The 19,540-nt window shown below is 35.0% G+C and overlaps 1 protein-coding gene across 1 annotated transcript; it reads right to left on the bottom strand.

Annotated features, from left to right (window-relative positions):
- Nucleotides 1-1,194: 1,194 nt before the first annotated feature.
- Nucleotides 1,195-11,708, bottom strand: LOC149159837 (putative polygalacturonase At1g80170). Its single transcript, XM_089434436.1, has 11 exons — nucleotides 11,691-11,708; nucleotides 11,441-11,602; nucleotides 10,183-10,305; nucleotides 10,069-10,080; nucleotides 3,373-3,696; nucleotides 3,154-3,177; nucleotides 2,787-2,994; nucleotides 2,483-2,564; nucleotides 2,286-2,394; nucleotides 2,005-2,121; nucleotides 1,195-1,422 (listed from the first exon to the last, which is right to left on the bottom strand). Exons 1-11 carry the CDS (start codon nucleotides 11,706-11,708, stop codon nucleotides 1,195-1,197), a joined length of 1,407 nt encoding a protein of 468 aa, XP_089290562.1.
- Nucleotides 11,709-19,540: the final 7,832 nt, after the last annotated feature.

The raw sequence follows: 19,540 nt of genomic DNA on the forward strand, positions 1-19,540 counted from the left end.
AGCTAAGATATGAACAGAGGGAATTGGAGCCTAGGTCTTTCGAGATTCAACGATTTCAGATTTCTTAGATTAACCGAAATCACTGAGACAACTATTTCAACATTTTTAAATTCATATTTACTTTTCATATTTATTTAATACAATTATGAATTTACCATACAAATAATAAATAGCAAAATATATATATGTTTTTATGTCTTTAATCTTTAATCTTTATGTCTTTGAAAGTATTAATTTTGAAAAGAAAACACATTGAAAATTCACGTAAGAAAAATAAAAATTATTAGATTAATTAATTTGTGAATTTAATCTTTATGTTTTCAGAGTATTAATTTTGAAGAGAAAGCACCTTGAAAATTCAGGGAAGAAAAATAAAAATTATTAAATTAATTAATTTGGTGTATGATGAATAGATATAAAATTATAATTATAACATACACAACCACTTTCTGTCTGCACTAATAGGTGTTTACTTTTGGTGAGATAAGTACCAACAAAAATTTTAAATACTAATACTCTACACCAATAACTATTTACTTGGTAAGATAAATAATTGTAACATATACAATTACTTACTCTACTAACTAATTCTACACTAATAAGTATGTACTTGGTGAGATAAGTATTAGTACTAAGTTTCAAATACCAATTTAGACCAGATTAAACAAATAGTTTGAAAAATAATAAAATAGTTTTCTTTTTAAAAATTTCACAGTTAATTTATATTTATAACTTTTCTGAAATATATGGTTTTTCATTTCATAATTGAAATAAGAGGATTTCGTCAAGTAAAATATAATAATAATTTATATGTGTGGATGCTTTCAATATGTTTAAATACAAATTTATAAAAATGTATAAATTAAATGGTATGAAATATGAGTATCTTGTGAGTACAAAGTAAGTCGACAAAAGACCAAATTTCATAGTATTATGAAGTTTCCATAGAACAAAAACCAGTATAACTAAATCTTATTAAGTTTGACTAAGATTTATTGTGATATTTTTGAAGTATCTTGTAGGTACAAAGTAAGTTGAGAAAGACAAATTTCACAGTATTATGAAGTTCCCATGGAACAAAAACCAAATTTCACAGTATTATGAAGTTCCCATGAAAAAAACCAGTGTAACTGAATCTTGTTAAGTTTGGCTATGATTTATTGTGATGCTTTTGGAGGAGTCCAAGGGACCGCACTAGTTTTTCAGACAGCTAGGCGGCAAAATCGTCCCCAGAGCCTTTCCCCGAGCATTGGCACACACCGACTTTACTTTATTTCCAGTCGCTGAATTTATCTCAACATTTGTCAAAGTAATTCCTGTGCACGCAACTGTGTTGCTGCACGAAAAGTTCACAGCCACATTCGTCGATGACGTTCCCTGTATGTTTCTATACGTGATATCTTGTATTTGTACTGCGGATGGCTGCACAAACAACATGACGCACAGTATTATTGATACCAAACAATAATACCAAACTTCCAAACCAATTTGTCTAAATATTATTGCAATATAACATAGTTTTTACCTCTATGCATTTAGTGGAGATCAGATGTCCGTAGGTGAAGTTTATATTATATATTATCGATCAATAAATAAATAAATAAATATATATATATATATAAACAATTATTTTTATATTACAATAAAATGAAACACAATAGTTTTTTTTTTAAGAGAATTTGTATTAACTTTGATGGTTGGAATTAGCGACGTTTAGGGTTATGGGGTCTCTCTGAGTTGGGTGAGATTTCCGGAATTACCAAATTCCGTAATTACGAATTCTTTAACTAAAGATGAAATTCTATGTAGTTACCAATTACTAACCCGATTGATAGTATTTAGAAGATAAAATAAATGAGAAATTTATCCTATATTTTGGAATTAATGTTGATGGCAACATCGATCGCAAGCACACATCCACGGACTTCAAAATGATATTTCAAGAACTAAACTCATATTAAGACTGGGAAAATATGGAAATGCCCAGAATGGTTAGTTGATCACCTGATTTTTACAAGGTAAAGCGGAATCGCAATAGTACTGATCAATGATAATCGGATTCTTAACCTCATGAACAACTATGTGCTCAAATCTGATATTTCGTGCATAGCCAGAACCGCCCTGTATGTTTACAAAAGCATGAATTCTGTTATACCCATCCTAGATAATTCAGATTAATATCAATTACAAACTGCAGTTCATTGCCGCATCATCATGCACATTTCATGAGTTAGTTTTAAGATGAATAGAAATAATTAAAGGAGCCATACACCTGTTAAACCAACCTGCCAAGTCTTGATTCTGGCTCCGTTGGATGTTCCGTCAAAAGTGATGTTTTGGACTAGAATGTCATCAATTTTGGCTTTTTCTCCTTTCTTTCCCAGACTTCCAATGCTGCACAAAAGAAGAAGTACAATTCAGATTTCATCTTTACTGATTGTAGTCAGTTTCTGCAGGATAAGATTCAAAATAGTTATCTAACCTGATGCCATGGCCTGGGCCACACTTTATGTTTGTGATATTAATAGTAGATGATCCCGACGAAATGGAAATGCAATCATCCCCTGGTATACAGTATTTATAATCATAGTTAACAGAACCTTTTATGTTTATTATGTGTTTGCCAATCTGAACTTTAACCAAGTTAAATTAAGATTTGCACTTATAGCAGCTGCGGTGAGATAGATATAAGCTAGATGGATATTGACTGATTTATCATTAAGAAAATGGATCTCTGCTATGAATAAACAAATTAACGCAAACCAGTGAAATTACTAACTTCTAACCTGTCTGGATGGTACAGTTGTTTATTTGGGCATTCTTAACTCTTTGTAAATGAATACCATCAGTGTTTGGGCTTTCTGCAGGAGCTTGTATGTGAAGCCCGCTTAATTGGATATCAGAAGAGTCGACCACTACGAGATGCATTCGTTGGCTATTGACAAATTGCAAACTTTTTATCAAAACATTTGAACATCCACTAATAGTCATTGCCTGTAAGACCAACCCAAAATCCAAACAACCGGATGAGCACAGCCTCGAATTAAAATTTACAGAAAGATTAAAAAACCATTTATAACAAGGTGATCACTGCGTCTTTTTTCAAGCAAATAAACAAGGTAATCAAGTTAAGATTGCCGGCTGGAAACAAACCGGTGGAGCCGCATCCAAGCAACCCTGCACACAAGAAATTTGACGTGATTAATATAAATTGAAGGAGCCGGTTTATACTACTAATTTGTTGTTTAATGGTAAATGTTGGGTAGGGGAAAGATTGTGGATGATGCTTGTGAAAAGGCGAGAGGTGGAGTCGAACGCGGAAGAGATGGAATATTAGAGAGGATTGCGACAAGATTTTCAATGGGGGCTGACCTGGAGGATAAGAACCGCGTATGGAAGGAGATTGTCAGTGCCACGTGTGTATCGTGTATTGGGCAAATGAATGAAACCTTTTGTGTGGTTTAACAGGACCATCCATTTTTTAGTGGCCACATGTACACAACGGTGAGGTGAAACAGAACAGTTAAAGGGAACCCTTACTTGTTGGTTGTGCACCTTGCAGGATTTAGACCACCAATCCTGGCCTTGGCCATCAATGACACCGCCACCTTCTATGGTCAACCCAGATATATTATCAAATCGAATCCACTGTTTAAGTTCACTGCTATTCCATGCAGATTGTTTGGGTGCAATTATGTTGAAATCTAATTTCAACGCAGACCAAGAAAAACCGTGAACCAAGCCAGAAACCGTTCACCGGATTTTCTCGGAGCTATTTGCCGACGAAGGAATAATCCGGGAAGGAGCTCCGAGAAAATATGGAGCTGACGCGTGGTTGACCCCTGACGTAACGCAACGTAAGAATCTCGGAGGTTAACTTTCAGCACTTGTTGGTCTTCCGATATTGTTCTCCATCGTTGGATTTGCTCCCGTGTTCTCCGCCGTTGATCACCTGGAGCTGCATACGAACCCACATCAATTCAATGTTTTGCGTGGAGTAAAAGGTTTATGGTTGACCGCCGTAGGTAAAAGAATTTAATGATTGGTACAAGATTTTGGTGAGGCTCTTTTAATATGAGCATGGGCATGTTATAATATATGTTTTTATATATATTTATATACGGCATGTATTAAATAGGAAATCGTATGTAATAAGTTTAATGTTTTTTTGTTTTGACTTTTAAAAAAAATGTTATGTATTGCACACGGGAGGGAACAAAAAATATTATTCTTCACAGCAGTGAAAAAGAATGATGGAGCAGTAAAAGAAAATCACACAGCAGTGTGTAAAATGAGAAGAACCAGGTGATGTAATTTTTGGAATAGCAAAAACCATGTGTGGTTTTGCACAAGCAGTGCATAAAGAAAATGGTGGAGCCTAAGTTGTTTTTACACCAGTGAATGTAAATTTTGTTTTACAGCAGTAAGCTCATGTAAACTTTTGTTACAGCAGTAAGTTGTTTTTCACAGCAGTGAATATGAAAATGATTTTACAGTGGTAAATCTTTGTATCAGGTTTTAATGAATAGAAAGTTTTTTTTGTGGTGAAATACTCTGTCTCTCAGTGAAATTTTTTTTGAGTCTTCCTGTGCACAAAAGGATCCTGGAGTAAAGTAAAACAGAGCATTGTCTCTGTGTGTGTTTGTTTATTTGGTTTTTGGTATTTTCCCCATTAAAAATACCCAACAGTGGTATCAGAGCAGGCTTAGGCTCTTTGAAGGTGACAAAGAAGCTGAAGGGAGAAGGTTTGTAGCTGCAGCAAAACTTCTCAGGCAGACAGAAGACTCAGACATCAAAGGATTCAGGTATTTCAAAAGTTTTTTTTGTGTTGTTGAAGAAACAGTCAGCTGTTTTAAACACACAGTCAAGGATTTAGAGACATAGATCAGAATACAAGGAATGGCTAGCACAAGCACTGGTATGGGTTTGTTTAACACCCAGCTCCCACAGTTTAATGGGAAGAACTATGACTACTGGTCAATAACTATGACAGCTCTGCTTGCTTCCCAAGATTTATGGGAAATAGTTGAAGAAGGTTTTGAAGAACCAGCAGATGAAACTGAGTTCAATGCATTAACTCAAGGAGAGAAGGATCTGCTGAAGAACAATAGGAAGAAGGATTCAAAAGCCCGAGTGTTGTTGTATCTAGCAGTAGACCAGAGTATGTTTCCAAGGTTAGCAGCAGCTAAGACAGCCAATGAAGCATGGCAAACCCTCAAGACAGCCTATCAAGGCATGGAGAGAGTGAAGACAGCAAAACTACAATTGCTGAGAAAGGATTTTGAAAACTTGAACATGAAGGAGTCAGATAACATTGACTCATTCTTCACTCATGTGATTGGTGTAATCACACAAATGAGAACTCATGGAGAAACCATTGAAGACAGAAGAATTGTGGAGAAAATATTGAGGGTCTTACCCTCAAGGTTTGATGCCATAGTCACCACCATCGAAGAGACAAAGGATCTCTCAAGTTATTCAGTTGATGAGCTACATGCATCACTGATAACACATGAGCAGAGGTTGAGTAGGAATGAAAACTCATCTCTTGAGCAAGCCTTCAAGACCCAGATGTCCTTTGGAAGAGGAAGAGGTCAAGGCAGAGGAAACAAAAGAGGAAGAGGCAGAAGCCAGAATAGAGGTGGAAGGAACAACTCATCAAATGCACAAGGAAGAGGCAACAATCCAAATCAGAACCAAGGCCAAGGCAGCAGCCAACAAGGAGGACAACATCATGCTCAAGGACAAAGGTATGATAAATCTAATGTTCAATGCTATTATTGCAAAAAGTATGGACATTATGCTAGTGATTGTAGAAATAAACAACATGATATGAACAGCAGACAAAATGCAAATGTTACAAGAGAAAACAGCAGTCAAGAAAATGTCCTGTTAGCTTGTAACATGGCTGAAACACATAGTGAGGACATATGGTTTTTAGACTCAGGTTGCAGCAACCATATGACCGGAAACATAGCCTTCTTTTCTGCCCTAGATAAAAATGTGAAATCAGAAGTCACACTAGGAACTGATAGTAAAGTGTCTGTTATGGGAAAAGGAGAAATAAGAATACTTTCAAAGCAAGGAGAAAGGAAAACCATAGCAGATGTATACTATGTCCCCGGAATGAGATGTAATCTCTTGAGTATTGGACAGCTTGTCCATAAGGGCTACAATGTTTTCTTTAAAAATGATGTGTGCACCATCATGGATATACCACCCAGCAAAAGATGCATTGCTGAAGTGAAGATGACAAGGAACAGGATGTTCCCTTTGAGGATCAGGGCAGATTTGAAAAACAAAAATGAAATTGCAGCAGTTACCCAAGAGGCCTTCCAAAGCGTGCCAAAGGATGAGAACTGGTTATGGCACTTGAGATTTGGGCATCTAAATTTTGGAGGTCTAAACTTATTGAGCAGAAAAGGAATGGTAAGAGGATTACCATTGATAGAGAAACCGGACAGCCTATGTGAAGGCTGCATTTTGGGAAAACAACATAGAGAAAGTTTTCCATCAGGGAAGAGTATAAGGGCAAAGACACCCTTAGAGATTATCCACTCAGATTTGTGTGGACCAATGCAAGCTCCGTCATTAGCTGGCAGCCTATATTTCTTGACATTCATTGATGACTGTACAAGAAAGACTTGGATATATTTCCTTAAAAACAAAAGTGAAGTCTTTGAGAAATTCCAAAATTTCAAAGCACTTGTGGAGAACCAAAGTGGGCTGCACATAAAAGTATTGAGAACTGATAGAGGAGGTGAATATATCTCCAATGAATTCCTTAAGTATTGTAGAGAAAATGGAATACATAAACAGTTTACAGCAAGGTACACTCCACAGCAAAATGGAGTTGCTGAAAGGAAGAACAGAACCATCATGGAGATGGCAAGGAGCATGTTGAAGGCAAAGCATTTGCCAAATGAGTATTGGGCTGAAGCTATACATTGTGCAGTTTATATATTGAACAGGTGTCCTACAAAAGCAGTCATGAACAAAGTGCCAGAAGAGGCATGGAGTGGGAGAAAGCAAGGAGTCACCCACATGAGAGTTTTTGGATGTGTGGCCTATGCACACATTCCAGATCAGCTAAGGAGGAAGTTGGACAGCAAAGGGGAGAAATGCATCTTCATTGGATACAGTGATGAATCCAAAGCCTACAGGCTGTACATTCCATCTACCAAGAAGTTCTTTGTCAGCAGGGATGTTCAATTCATTGAAGAGGAAGCTTGGGATGGAAGCATAGAGAAAACAGTCAATGTCAAGAACTGTTTGTCTCATGATGAAGATGAAGAGGAGGTGGCTGAAATGAATCCCCAAACAACAGCGCCAACACAAGGACAGCAAGATACACCATTGAGGATCAATGAGAGTGCTTCTCCAAGCACACCACAAGGAGGAAATTCAAGTGCATCTTCAAGCACTTGCACACCAAGTGAACGAGGTAAGAAGTTTAGAAATCTAAGTGAAATTTATGAAGAAGGAATGAATTCCTTATTTGCCTTGTATTGTCATGTTGATGATCCTATTCATTTTGAAGAAGCTATTAAAGATAAGAAATGGATAGAAGCTATGGATGAGGAGATGAATGCCATAGAGAGAAACAAAACATGGGATTTGGTTGAGTTACCAAAAGGCGAAGAAGTCATTGGTGTGAAATGGGTCTACAAGACCAAGAGCAATGCTGAAGGCAAGATTGAAAGGCATAAAGCAAGGCTGGTTGTCAAGGGGTACAAGCAGCAGTATGGGAGAGATTATGAGGAGACTTTCGCCCCGGTTGCAAGAATGGAAACCGTGAGAGCAGTGCTGTCCATAGCAGCACAAAACAAATGGAAAGTCTACCAAATGGATGTGAAATCAGCATTCCTAAATGGAGTGTTAATGGAAGAGGTTTATGTGGAACAGCCTCTCGGATATGAGAAGAAAGGTGAAGAGCACAAAGTGTGCAAATTGAAGAAAGCTCTTTATGGGCTGAAGCAAGCGCCAAGAGCATGGTACAGCAGGATAGATTCATATCTATTGGATAATGAATTTGACAAATGTGAAGGAGAACCCACAGTCTACATCAAAGAAAAGGATGGTAAGATTTTGATTGTGGTCTTATATGTTGATGATGTTATTTTCACAGGTAATGATGATCAGCTCATTAAGAATTTTAAATCAGTCATGAAGGATGAATTTGAAATGACTGACATGGGTTTCTTGAGATACTTCTTAGGCATAGAAGTAGATCAAAATGAAAAAGGAATTTTTATATCTCAAGCAAGATATGTAAATCAAGTTTTGGACAGATTTAAGATGGAAGAATGCAAGGCAGCAATCACTCCCACAGTAATGGGATTAAAACTCAGCAGAGAGGACAGCAGCAAGGATTTTGATCCTAGCTTGTATAAAAGTATTGTGGGCAGCCTTATGTATTTAACAGCAACTAGGCCTGATTTAATGTATGCTGTTAGTTTAATTTCCAGGTTCATGGAGAGGCCGAAGGAGGCACATTGGCAGGCAGCAAAGAGAATTTTGAGGTATGTCAAAGGTACCAAAATGTTTGGAATTTTATATCATGCCTCAGAACATTCAGATTTGGTTGGGTACACAGATAGCGATTGGGCTGGAAGTGTAGATGATCGGAAGAGCACTTCCGGTTATGTTTTTAATATGGGTTCAGGAGCCATTTCATGGGCTTCTAAGAAGCAGTCCATTGTAGCATTGTCTACAGCAAAGGCTGAATATGTGGCAGCTACAGCAGCAGCATGTCAAGCAGTGTGGATGAGAAGAATGTTGAGAAGCTTAGGCCAAGAGCAGGCAAAAGCGACAGTGATCTTTTGTGACAATAGCTCAGCTATTGCATTGTCAAAGAATTCAGTGTTTCATAAGAGAACGAAACACATTGATACCAGGTTTCACTACATCAGAGAATTGGTGAACAATGGAGAAATTGTCCTAGAACATTGCAGGACTCAAGAACAGGTAGCAGACATCTTGACAAAGCCACTTGATCAGAAGAGCTTTGAATTTTTGAGAAAGTGTCTGGGTATGACTGAATGCCCAGCTGTTGAAATTAAAGGGGAGTGTTGAAATCTAATTTCAACGCAGACCAAGAAAAACCGTGAACCAAGCCAAAAACCGTTCACCGGATTTTCTCGGAGCTATTTGCCGACGAAGGAATAATCCGGGAAGGAGCTCCGAGAAAATATGGAGCTGACGCATGGTTGACCCCTGACGTAACGCAACGTAAGAATCTCGAAGGTTAACTTTCAGCACTTGTTGGTCTTCCGATATTGTTCTCCATCGTTGGATTTGCTCCCGTGTTCTCCGCCGTTGATCACCTGGAGCTGCATACGAACCCACATCAATTCAATGTTTTGCGTGGAGTAAAAGGTTTATGGTTGACCGCCGTAGGTAAAAGAATTTAATGATTGGTACAAGATTTTGGTGAGGCTCTTTTAATATGAGCATGGGCATGTTATAATATATGTTTTTATATATATTTATATACGGCATGTATTAAATAGGAAATCGTATGTAATAAGTTTAATGTTTTTTTGTTTTGACTTTTAAAAAAAATGTTATGTATTGCACACGGGAGGGAACAAAAAATATTATTCTTCACAGCAGTGAAAAAGAATGATGGAGCAGTAAAAGAAAATCACACAGCAGTGTGTAAAATGAGAAGAACCAGGTGATGTAATTTTTGGAATAGCAAAAACCATGTGTGGTTTTGCACAAGCAGTGCATAAAGAAAATGGTGGAGCCTAAGTTGTTTTTACACCAGTGAATGTAAATTTTGTTTTACAGCAGTAAGCTCATGTAAACTTTTGTTACAGCAGTAAGTTGTTTTTCACAGCAGTGAATATGAAAATGATTTTACAGTGGTAAATCTTTGTATCAGGTTTTAATGAATAGAAAGTTTTTTTTGTGGTGAAATACTCTGTCTCTCAGTGAAATTTTTTTTGAGTCTTCCTGTGCACAAAAGGATCCTGGAGTAAAGTAAAACAGAGCATTGTCTCTGTGTGTGTTTGTTTATTTGGTTTTTGGTATTTTCCCCATTAAAAATACCCAACAAATTATTCTTCCATTAATCTGCAAATTTATAATTTTAGCAAATAATTTAACATGGAATTTTCATCATACTGGACATCTATCATTTTAAAAAGCATACAATCCAATATCCAATTTTCTCACCTTTACTGAAATATGAGACTTGCAAGGGCCAAGAAACGTCACTGGCGTAATCTTCCCCAATGGTACTTGCAACGCTGCGTTGGAAGATGCCTTGCATGCTGCTTTCCATGCATTTTCGAATGCCTACAAATCACAGATGAGAAACAATACGTAGGTATTATAATAACAATAATAATCTAATCAAATTTTCTTGTTTGCGAAAGAAAAGACTTAACTAGTTCTCTAGAGACAACAATACTAGAAACAAATACTAGACGTACCAACATAGGGGGAATGGAATAGTATGTGGGAAATATATAGATTAAGTGTATATGCAGGGGAAACAACGAGACCAAGGGTGACTTCTACGTCAACAAACAAGAAAGGCGATGCTTTCAGCCATCCATGGGCATCCCAGTCGATATATCAACCAGCCCTGTCAGTTCCCCAGACTAAGAGGAGTAAGAGGAAGACCGCATCCAACTAGGAGAGAGACGTTATCAACGTTAAATCTAGAGGGCCCATTCCAGAATCAGCAGATTTTTAGAAAGAAATTTCTAGAAGAAGTTAGTTACAATATAGTTGGTAATTTTGTAACAAACTTAAGGCACCACTAGTCATTTAGAGTAGGGCCAATCTCTGAGTGCTTATATATAGGCTTTATTTTGAAATATAAAAGGGGGAAATGTTGGTTGTAGGGGAAATTTTGTAAAATTTTTTGGTGAATTTACTCGGATGTCTTGCAGTAATTTTGGGGAAGAATTCGGAAGTATCTCTTGGGTTGTTTGTTCTTCTCATCATGTATGTTTCCATGTAACATTAATTTTTAAGTTTACTACTAATGAAATGCAAGTTTATGGAATTTTCATGGCGTTTTGAATTGTAAACCTAATATGTTACACTAATTATGTAGAATTGTATAAAGATTTAGGGCTGAAATGAAATTTGGCATCAATATGATTGTTTGTTTCAGTTTTGTAAGATCTATCAATCTATCAAAACACCTTGAAGAGTATCCTGGATTTATTGATATTTCTTTCAAGGGTTTAAAAAGAATTGATTGAAAGGGTTTAAGCGTGAAAATAAAACACAGGTAAAGACCGTGGGAGGGAATTTTCTTAAAATCTAACAGTTCTGTCAAAGGGAAGTTATTAGTTTAAAAAGGTGCTCGCGCACTGGCTCCCAGGATTAAAGATGAATATATGAGAAGTGCATCAAACTTTACGACAAAAGTATGAAATGAATATTGAATCTATATAATTGATTAAAAATTATTCACCGTCCGATCATCTTTTAAACCGCCGGCATGTGCACCGTTGTCCATGACATTGAATATCGGTGAAGCGCTGGAATCACTTTTGCTCAGCACGTTTCTATGAGTAGCCCAACTTGAATCCACCATTAACAGAGCCATAATAGCAACAACTGAAGCGAATGTAATCTGCACATAATTTATTTGTTCAAAACGACTCGTAATCTTTTCACGCACAGAAAATTAGAAATCACAAACATTGTTTGCCAGGAATTACCACCCATTTGAAATCCATCGCGATAGTTCGGAGGTCGAACCCTCGTTGTAGCGGATAGGTGCTCGAAACTTGTTTCATGGAAGGTAGAAGAGCGGGGATTTTATAGTGCCACAAACTTCTTTTTGGTTTGCTTTTTCTTCTTTCTACCTAAACCTTGATAGACTCGGGTTGGTCCATTTTATTTTTTCAAAACGCACTGTGGCCATAAAAATTGACTCAACTCTCAGTGGGCATTGAGGAAACTCGTGCTGCTGTAACATATTCAAATTCCAGAGGACAACGAATAGTTTGATGGTTATTCGGTTTTCGGAGCATTCATATTTGATTTAATCAATATTCCACGCCAACCGAATAATATCGAATCGAATGATGAAATTAAGCTACTACAAATGTTAAAATGATGATATCCCAGAGTCGTAGTACTTCCCCCGCAGTATGCGTGGCTGCTGAACAAAAATCTTTCCTAATAAGAAATATTGACTTGTGTATATGGATTGATGCACGTATTTTGCGGACATTCTCATTCCATTTCCGATTCTTACGCAGAGACTGGGATGAGTCACTCTCTTTGACTAATACAGGAGATGTGGTCCGACCTGATACAGTCATGGGCCGTAGATTGCGTTTCTTCTTCATGTTTACCTAGTTGTTATCTGCATGTTTATATCTGTTATGCGCTACTTCTTTGGTAGTATTGTGCCAAGGGGGTATGTGACATAACTAAAATATAACATAAATGAAATTTAAGGAACAATGAAGAAATAATAATAAATAGAAGGGTTAAGAATTGAATACTATTCAAATTAGCATAAATTTTAATAACTGTAAATTATAAATGAGTAAAATACAGAAAGTATAAAAATTTTCAATTATGTAAAAGTAAGGGAAGAAGAGCTCAAGAGAGAGGGATAATTAAAAAAAAAAGATAAGGTAAAAGGTAAAGGACAAGAAGTTAGAGAAAACAGAGACTCGTAGCAAGGGTATTAAGAAACCCACATGTAAAATGATTCTGATTATTATTCTAATGTTTGAGGAAGAGATTTTTATTCGCTGAGTAGAGAAATGATAGGTTTCCAAAAATGACTTGTTAGAGTTGATTTGGAGATATAATTATGGAAAGTGTCAATGATATGTTTAAAACCTTTGAAAGATCTTCCTATTTTCCCAATCTAGGATTTTTCCACAAGAGAATTGAATCTAGTTTACACTAGGATTTATAATGGGGTCACATTTGTCTTTAGAAAGCTTGAAAGATTGTTTCAAAGTTTGATATGGTTTAAAAATGGTTTTAATATGTGTTTTGGATAGAACATTAGAGATCAAGTCAATGGTTCCTTGAATGCAGGAAAGAGGTATGAGGGAGAGGGGGACTAAGTGTGAAGGTATCTATTAGTGTGCCATCAAATTAAGATGAAATGAGGAGGTTGAGGAAGTGAACCTAATTATCAATTTGGATGTCGATGGTAAAATAATTGATGGGAGAAAATTTATTAAGATGGTTGAGGAATGATGCATGGGTGATTTTTCAATGAGGGAAAACCATGAAGGTATTTTTTACGAAATGATACCAACATTTGGGTTTATGAGGAAATCTATCTAAGGTGGCACCTTCAAAATGTTCCATAAAGATGTTAGCAATAACTATTGATAAAGAATATCCCATGGCCATGCCTCTAGTCTTCTTATAGAATACCATTTTAAAAGTTATGAAAGTTGAGGAAAGGAAGATGCCAATAAGGTTAAAAGGTTTTTGGTTGAAAATATTAGAGATAATGTTAAGAGATTTGGTAACTAAATTTTGGTGAATAAGGAGACAACATATAAACTTACATTAATGTCGTATTCACTATCTGAAGATGTTGATTTGTTTTATAATAATTAGTAAAATATTTGATGACGGAGGAGGACAGGGTCCAGACAAACGTTTGAAGCTTATTCACAAAGAATCAAGAATGGACATGAGTGATTGTTCTTATAGCACCAATTATAAGCCTAAGAAGAGAATACTTATTATGAATTGGGGGAAAGGCAGGAGGGCGGGGCGCCGAGGGTGGGGTGGCGAGGGGGGTCTAGACAAAAGGTTGAAGTTTATTTGAAAATATTCTAGAATGGACATGAATGACTACTCTTATAGCACTAATTATAGGCTAATAGGAATATATTACTTACGAATTTTAGGTTATCCATAGATTCAAGGGGTTTGGGTGCTACAAGGTATAAGATGTATTTTGATATTAGGATGTAGGGAATATGATTTAATGGATTTGGTAAGTTAGCTATTAATGTATTTGATAGGATTATTAGGGTGGGGTTTGTATGAAGAAGTTGATGAAAGGTCTAATAATTTAGATTAATAGTCACCAATATCAATGACAACTATATCATTTCATGTTTTATTTTTTAAGATAATTATATCAAGGTTTTTGTTGATCAAATTAATGGTCTAAAATCCATCTTTGGAATGATTCATTTAGGGTATTTAGCACACCAAAAGATTCTCCCACAATCTTAAGGAAATCCTTAGTCTTTTCATGTGTTAAAATATGATGAGAACTAAAGTATTTTGTAATTTAGTATGTGAAAGTATTACTACACATCTTTAATTGATAACCCATAAAAATAAAAATAAAAAAATTAAACATGATATTTATTAAGTATTTGTAAGATACAATATTTTAAATGTATTTTTTTAATTATTTAATAAAAATTTAATTAACCTTTTTTTTTCAAGGGGTTTACAAAGACTCCTTTTTCTGTATCTTTACTTACTAGTTATTTATAACTTAATTTTTATCTACGATCACCATATATATTGCAAGTATTCTATGATTTCATTTACCCTTAAAACTTGTTGCAAGCATTCTATGATTTCATTTACCCTTAAAACTTGTAGACAACCTTCTTGAGTAAACTAGGAGGTCCTTATTAGCTTATCACCTTTGGTCTTAATTTCTTTACATTTTATCATACATTTGGACTTAAATACCTAACACCTTTTTAATTTAGCACCTTCATTATATTCCCTTGAATTTGGCTCTACTGTGCAATTTTTGCTCATTAAACCTTACTCTGGTCATTGTGATATTATAACATGGTCAAGATTTTCTATACATAGTTTTCTTCTTCCCGTCGGTGAATGGTAATTCTCAAACATGGCTTATTCTTGGACACTTGAACATTTGAATCGATATGTGAATGGACTCACGATCATTCCACGTGGCCCTCGTGGTATCGCTCCACTTCACGACGATCATAAGATCATCACATGATCTAAGGTGATGGCTCTTGGACGCTTGAACATTTGAATCGACATGTGAAGGGACTCACGATCATTCCATGTGGCCCACGTGGCCCTCCAGGTGTCGTTTCACTTCACAACGATCATAAGATCATCACATGATCTAAGGTGACAGCTGGGATTTATCAGCACGATTTTACGACTGAGATTAGTAGGTTTTGAAGGATTAGGGTACACTACGTTATGGTCCTTTCATTTTGTTCGTTCAACCTCTGCAGTTTCGCCTTGTTCTGCAACTATTTTCTTTGTATTCACTCAAACTTGGCCTGTCTTTTCTCTGTTCTACAACGGAAGGTCATTACTCCTTTAAGGTCATTCCTATGAGATCATAATTCATTTTTTATTTTCTCTTTTGTTGGAATGGTGAGCAGGCATGGAATGGATTTTCACGTAATATCTTCATAATCAATCTCGTTAATCATTCTTTTTCATAATCATTCTCATGTGGGTTTGGTGCACATATTTGGATCAAGGAGCTCTTCATTGATCTTCATTCCAAGTAAGTTTTGCATGTCGATTCTATTGATTATCGTGGGTGTTTTTGCTGTTGATCTTGCTTTCCTTGCTGGCGTTTCACTTCTTTTCAACTTCTTTACTGGCTATTCAGTACATTCTTGCACCTACAAGTGTTAAATTGTTGTCACAGGTTGTGACTCTTCACATTCTTTAACTCCTCATATTCAAGTCATGATTGTGAAAAAATCTATAAGAACTTGTATATATTTCCTCTTAGCATTTTTATCATTCTATCTCGCTGCCTAACTTGTCCTTGAGCCTTTCAAAGATAGAGTGCACTCCTGGAAGATTAAGCTTGATTATCTCAGAAAATTGCGCCCAAAAAGACAAGTTTTCTTCAATAGTGCACTCCTTCATCACAAAGAGCTTCACCCTCCTTGAGCGCATGAGCACACCCTGAAGGCTTGAGTGTTTCCCCTTCTTCTCTTCAACATGCACCCTTTCCCACTCTTTGTCCTCTTGAGCACATGAGCACACCTTGAAGTCCTGAAGCCTAACCCCTTCATCTCTTCAGAGTGCGCCCTTGCACCCTTTAAGCCTCCTTGAGCGCATGAGCACACCTTGAAGGCCCGAATGATTCTCCTTTGTTCTTCGTTAGTGCACCCTACGCCCTTGATTCTCTGTCTGTTGCTTGAGCACATGACAACACCTTAAAGCCTTTAATGACCCTTAGAATTCCCTTCGTGCTCTGAGAGTGCGCCATCCTTGTTTTTCTATAGACTTCTTGCCTATACAGGTAGTTATGTCACGTTGTTGATAGGTTTATACTCTCAGCTACGTTTGATGGCTCTTTGAATATGATTTTCTAAGTTACTGCTTGTAATAGATAAAAGATTTCTCTCATCGAGAAATTGCTTCCCTGGGATGTTCTCATCAAACGAGGTTGGTTTGCACCAAACAAATTCCTTCTACGCAGAGGAAAATTGTGTTTCACTTATTTGTCCATTGTAGTTATGTCGATGAGGTTATTGATATCATATGGAGAATGTTTTGGTTGATTATTTTAGATTTTGGTTTTTGGATAAGTATGTTAACATTCTCCAAGGTCTTCCCTTTTTATTTTAAAATTTCTTATGGATAGCTTAGAATCTATATATTTTATAGGATTGGTTCATGCCTCCTAAACCTTGTGCAACCAAGATCATCTCTATTTCTATGAACTTTTGATCAAAACCAAATAAATCACTCACAAGATCTCCTAAAATTCTTGAGTTGGATTATGATGTGCCACGCGGTGTCTTTACGGGGTCATTCAAGGTTAGTTGCCTCATTGTGGGTTGAGTGTAGTTCTCCATTTCAGTCATTCACATTTTATGTATTGCATATATGCCCTATGCTATGGGTCCAACAATAATGTTGAATTCATTGCTCTCTCGTTTCTCTGAGAGATACCTTGAAAGGAGGTAAAAATGATTCAAGTTATGGGTGATTCTACCTTGATGATTGATTGGGAAAATTATCGAGATAGGGTCAACACTTCAATCTTGAGACCATCTTACATGACATTGAGCAGGTATTGCACTCCTTTGAATGGATTTCATATTGCCATATTCTTCATAAACTTATTGAGGAAGTTAATGCCTTGTCTAAAGAATATCTCTTGCTACAAAGTGAGTTTGCTTGCCTTTAAGAGTTTAATGGAGTGGTGATGGGGTCCATGTAGATGAGGCCTTGATATGTTATAACTTTTATCATTATAGAAGTCCATGGCTTTTCAGTTTTATGTATTTTTGAATGAGGGAATTAAGCAGAAGCATATGTTATGTTAGTCTGATAATATTTTCTTGCTGCTTAAATAATTATTATGCTGACTTTTAAGAATGTATATATTCTTCTTCTAAATATATAATTTTTTTCTTGTATCAAAAATTAAATGTTATATTTATTATTAATGTTCTTATTGAAATTTCAAGTAGAAAAATATTATTTAAAATACATTTTGTTAAAATGTATATTTAATTTATTCTTTGCGAATTAAAATATAATTTATAATTTTACCTGGAATTAAATAAAAGTATATATCTTAAATTTTTATATATGAATGAATGTTATATTTATTATTTAATGTTTCACATGTGCCACTACCATGAACATGGATAAGTTGGGGATTGAAGTTGCGATTTTCATACAAGAAATGTCTTTATAGAATACCTTGTTACGAACTAGTTTACACTCGAGAGTTGTTGACATGATTATTGTTAAATTCATAGAAGAACATGTAAATATTGACATGATTATGGTTAGATGGGTAATAGAATATGTCATGTCTTTATAGAATATGTAATGGTTTGTGAAAAAACACCTTAACATTTTGGAATTTCCATTCTGGAAACTAAAATAAAATATCTTATAGCAATCATCCGCATAATTCGAAGCCATTAAAAGTGATTCCATTTAATAAGAAATAACGCTATTTTAAGATTGGAAAAATGCATACAACGCAACTCCTTCTTTTCCGGTTATAATGAGTGACTCGTTGACTCTAATAAGGAGTTCAGAAGTTTTGAAATATTATAAATATTTTTTTGTTAATATGAAAACAAGTCTTATTACCATTTTTCTTTTCGTTAATAGAAAAACAATTCTTATCACCAATTTTTGTTTCTAAATTCTTTTTAATATTTATAAATAATTATTTTTTTACCAATCTCTTCACCAATTACTGTTTCTAAATTTTTTTGGCATTTGAAATTAATTTGCAAGTAGTTCCACCATCGGTGATTCTCCGTCGTGGAACAACTGTGGCTTTAAAAAAGCAACGTCAACCGACTAGTCGTATTTGTGCGTTTTGCGGGGCGTGTGCATGCAGTTACCAAAAACTGAATTGAGAGTTCCCGCATTTACCGAAACCAGTCGTGGACCAGGACCAAACTTGGGAACTAATTCGCAGACTTTCATGGAAAATACAAACGCCCGACTTTCTTAGACTGCGCCCGATTCCTGATAGTGCGCTGTAATCGTGTCAAACTTAATTCAACAATGCAATTTTTGTATTTTACGTCTCGAGCGCTCAAATTCGCCATTGGAGCCCTATGGCATCGAATCTGTTTTCAAAGACCTCAACCCAACTTCTAAAATTCCTCCTCCGTCCACGCATACCACGCTCTGTGCGCCACCGTCAGTTCACGTAATGATATGTGATCAAATGATTTTAGTATTTATTTATTTATTTTGTGATTTGGTAGGGTAATGAAAAAATCAAATAAATAATTATGTTAAGTTTAAAAATTAATAAATATAAATTTATGTAATTTATTGAGTATGGGTAATTTTTTTTTTTTATTTAATAAAAAATAATATATACTATAAAATTAAATAATAATAAATTTATGTAACATTTTAATCTTAGAAATTCGAATTCAATATATATATGAATTGTATAAATAAAAACAAAGGCTACATAGTAAGTACCATTGGCTTAGCTTAAATATAACTTACTTAAACTAAAAAATAATAAAGATAAATATTTCATCAAAAGAATAAAATAACTAATAAAATAATATATTGTTAATTGTTATAAAAAAATAAAGAAATATGATTAACTAATATTGTTTATACATGTGTGTGATTTTTTTGTTCATATATTAAAAAAATATAATTAAATTTATTAAAATATGTATTGTTTTTAATATAATAATAAGTCTTTTCAAAATATGGAAAAAAAACTACAACTCATGAAAATGGAAATAATATAAAAAAAAAAAATGAAAAAATTAAATAAAAATAAGATAAAACAAAAAACAAAAATGTAGTAACTAATAAAAATGGAAGTTACTAAACAACCTATAATAAGGCCTCAACCAATCACCTCACAAATAAATAAATTTTAATTAAAAAAAAAAAATTGATTTCTCAATGCTAAACTATGGATGGCATAAATATTTGGTCAAAGACAAACTAATACCTAATCAAAGGCAAATTTGAATGCTAAATACCATGTTTGCAGGGGTATAATAAATATGTGTTCCTTTGGATGATATGTTTAAACTATATTAAAAAACTAATTAATGTTTATTATAACTATTAAAGTAAGGAG

The sequence above is a fragment of the Pinus tabuliformis genome, chromosome 5_2 (genome assembly GCF_031772625.1).
Source record: "Pinus tabuliformis cultivar Carrire ecotype Pingquan chromosome 5_2, CPIR1, whole genome shotgun sequence".
Taxonomy (NCBI): Eukaryota; Viridiplantae; Streptophyta; class Pinopsida; order Pinales; family Pinaceae; genus Pinus; species Pinus tabuliformis.

Excerpts from the sequence above, each read along its gene's own strand:
- LOC149159837 (XM_089434436.1), bottom strand. Across the intron at positions 2,565-2,786 it reads CAACTGTACCATCCAGACAG|GGGATGATTGCATTTCCATT; the intron begins GTTAGAAGTTAG and ends ACTGTATACCAG. Across the intron at positions 2,122-2,285 it reads CCAGAATCAAGACTTGGCAG|GGCGGTTCTGGCTATGCACG; the intron begins GTTGGTTTAACA and ends GTAAACATACAG.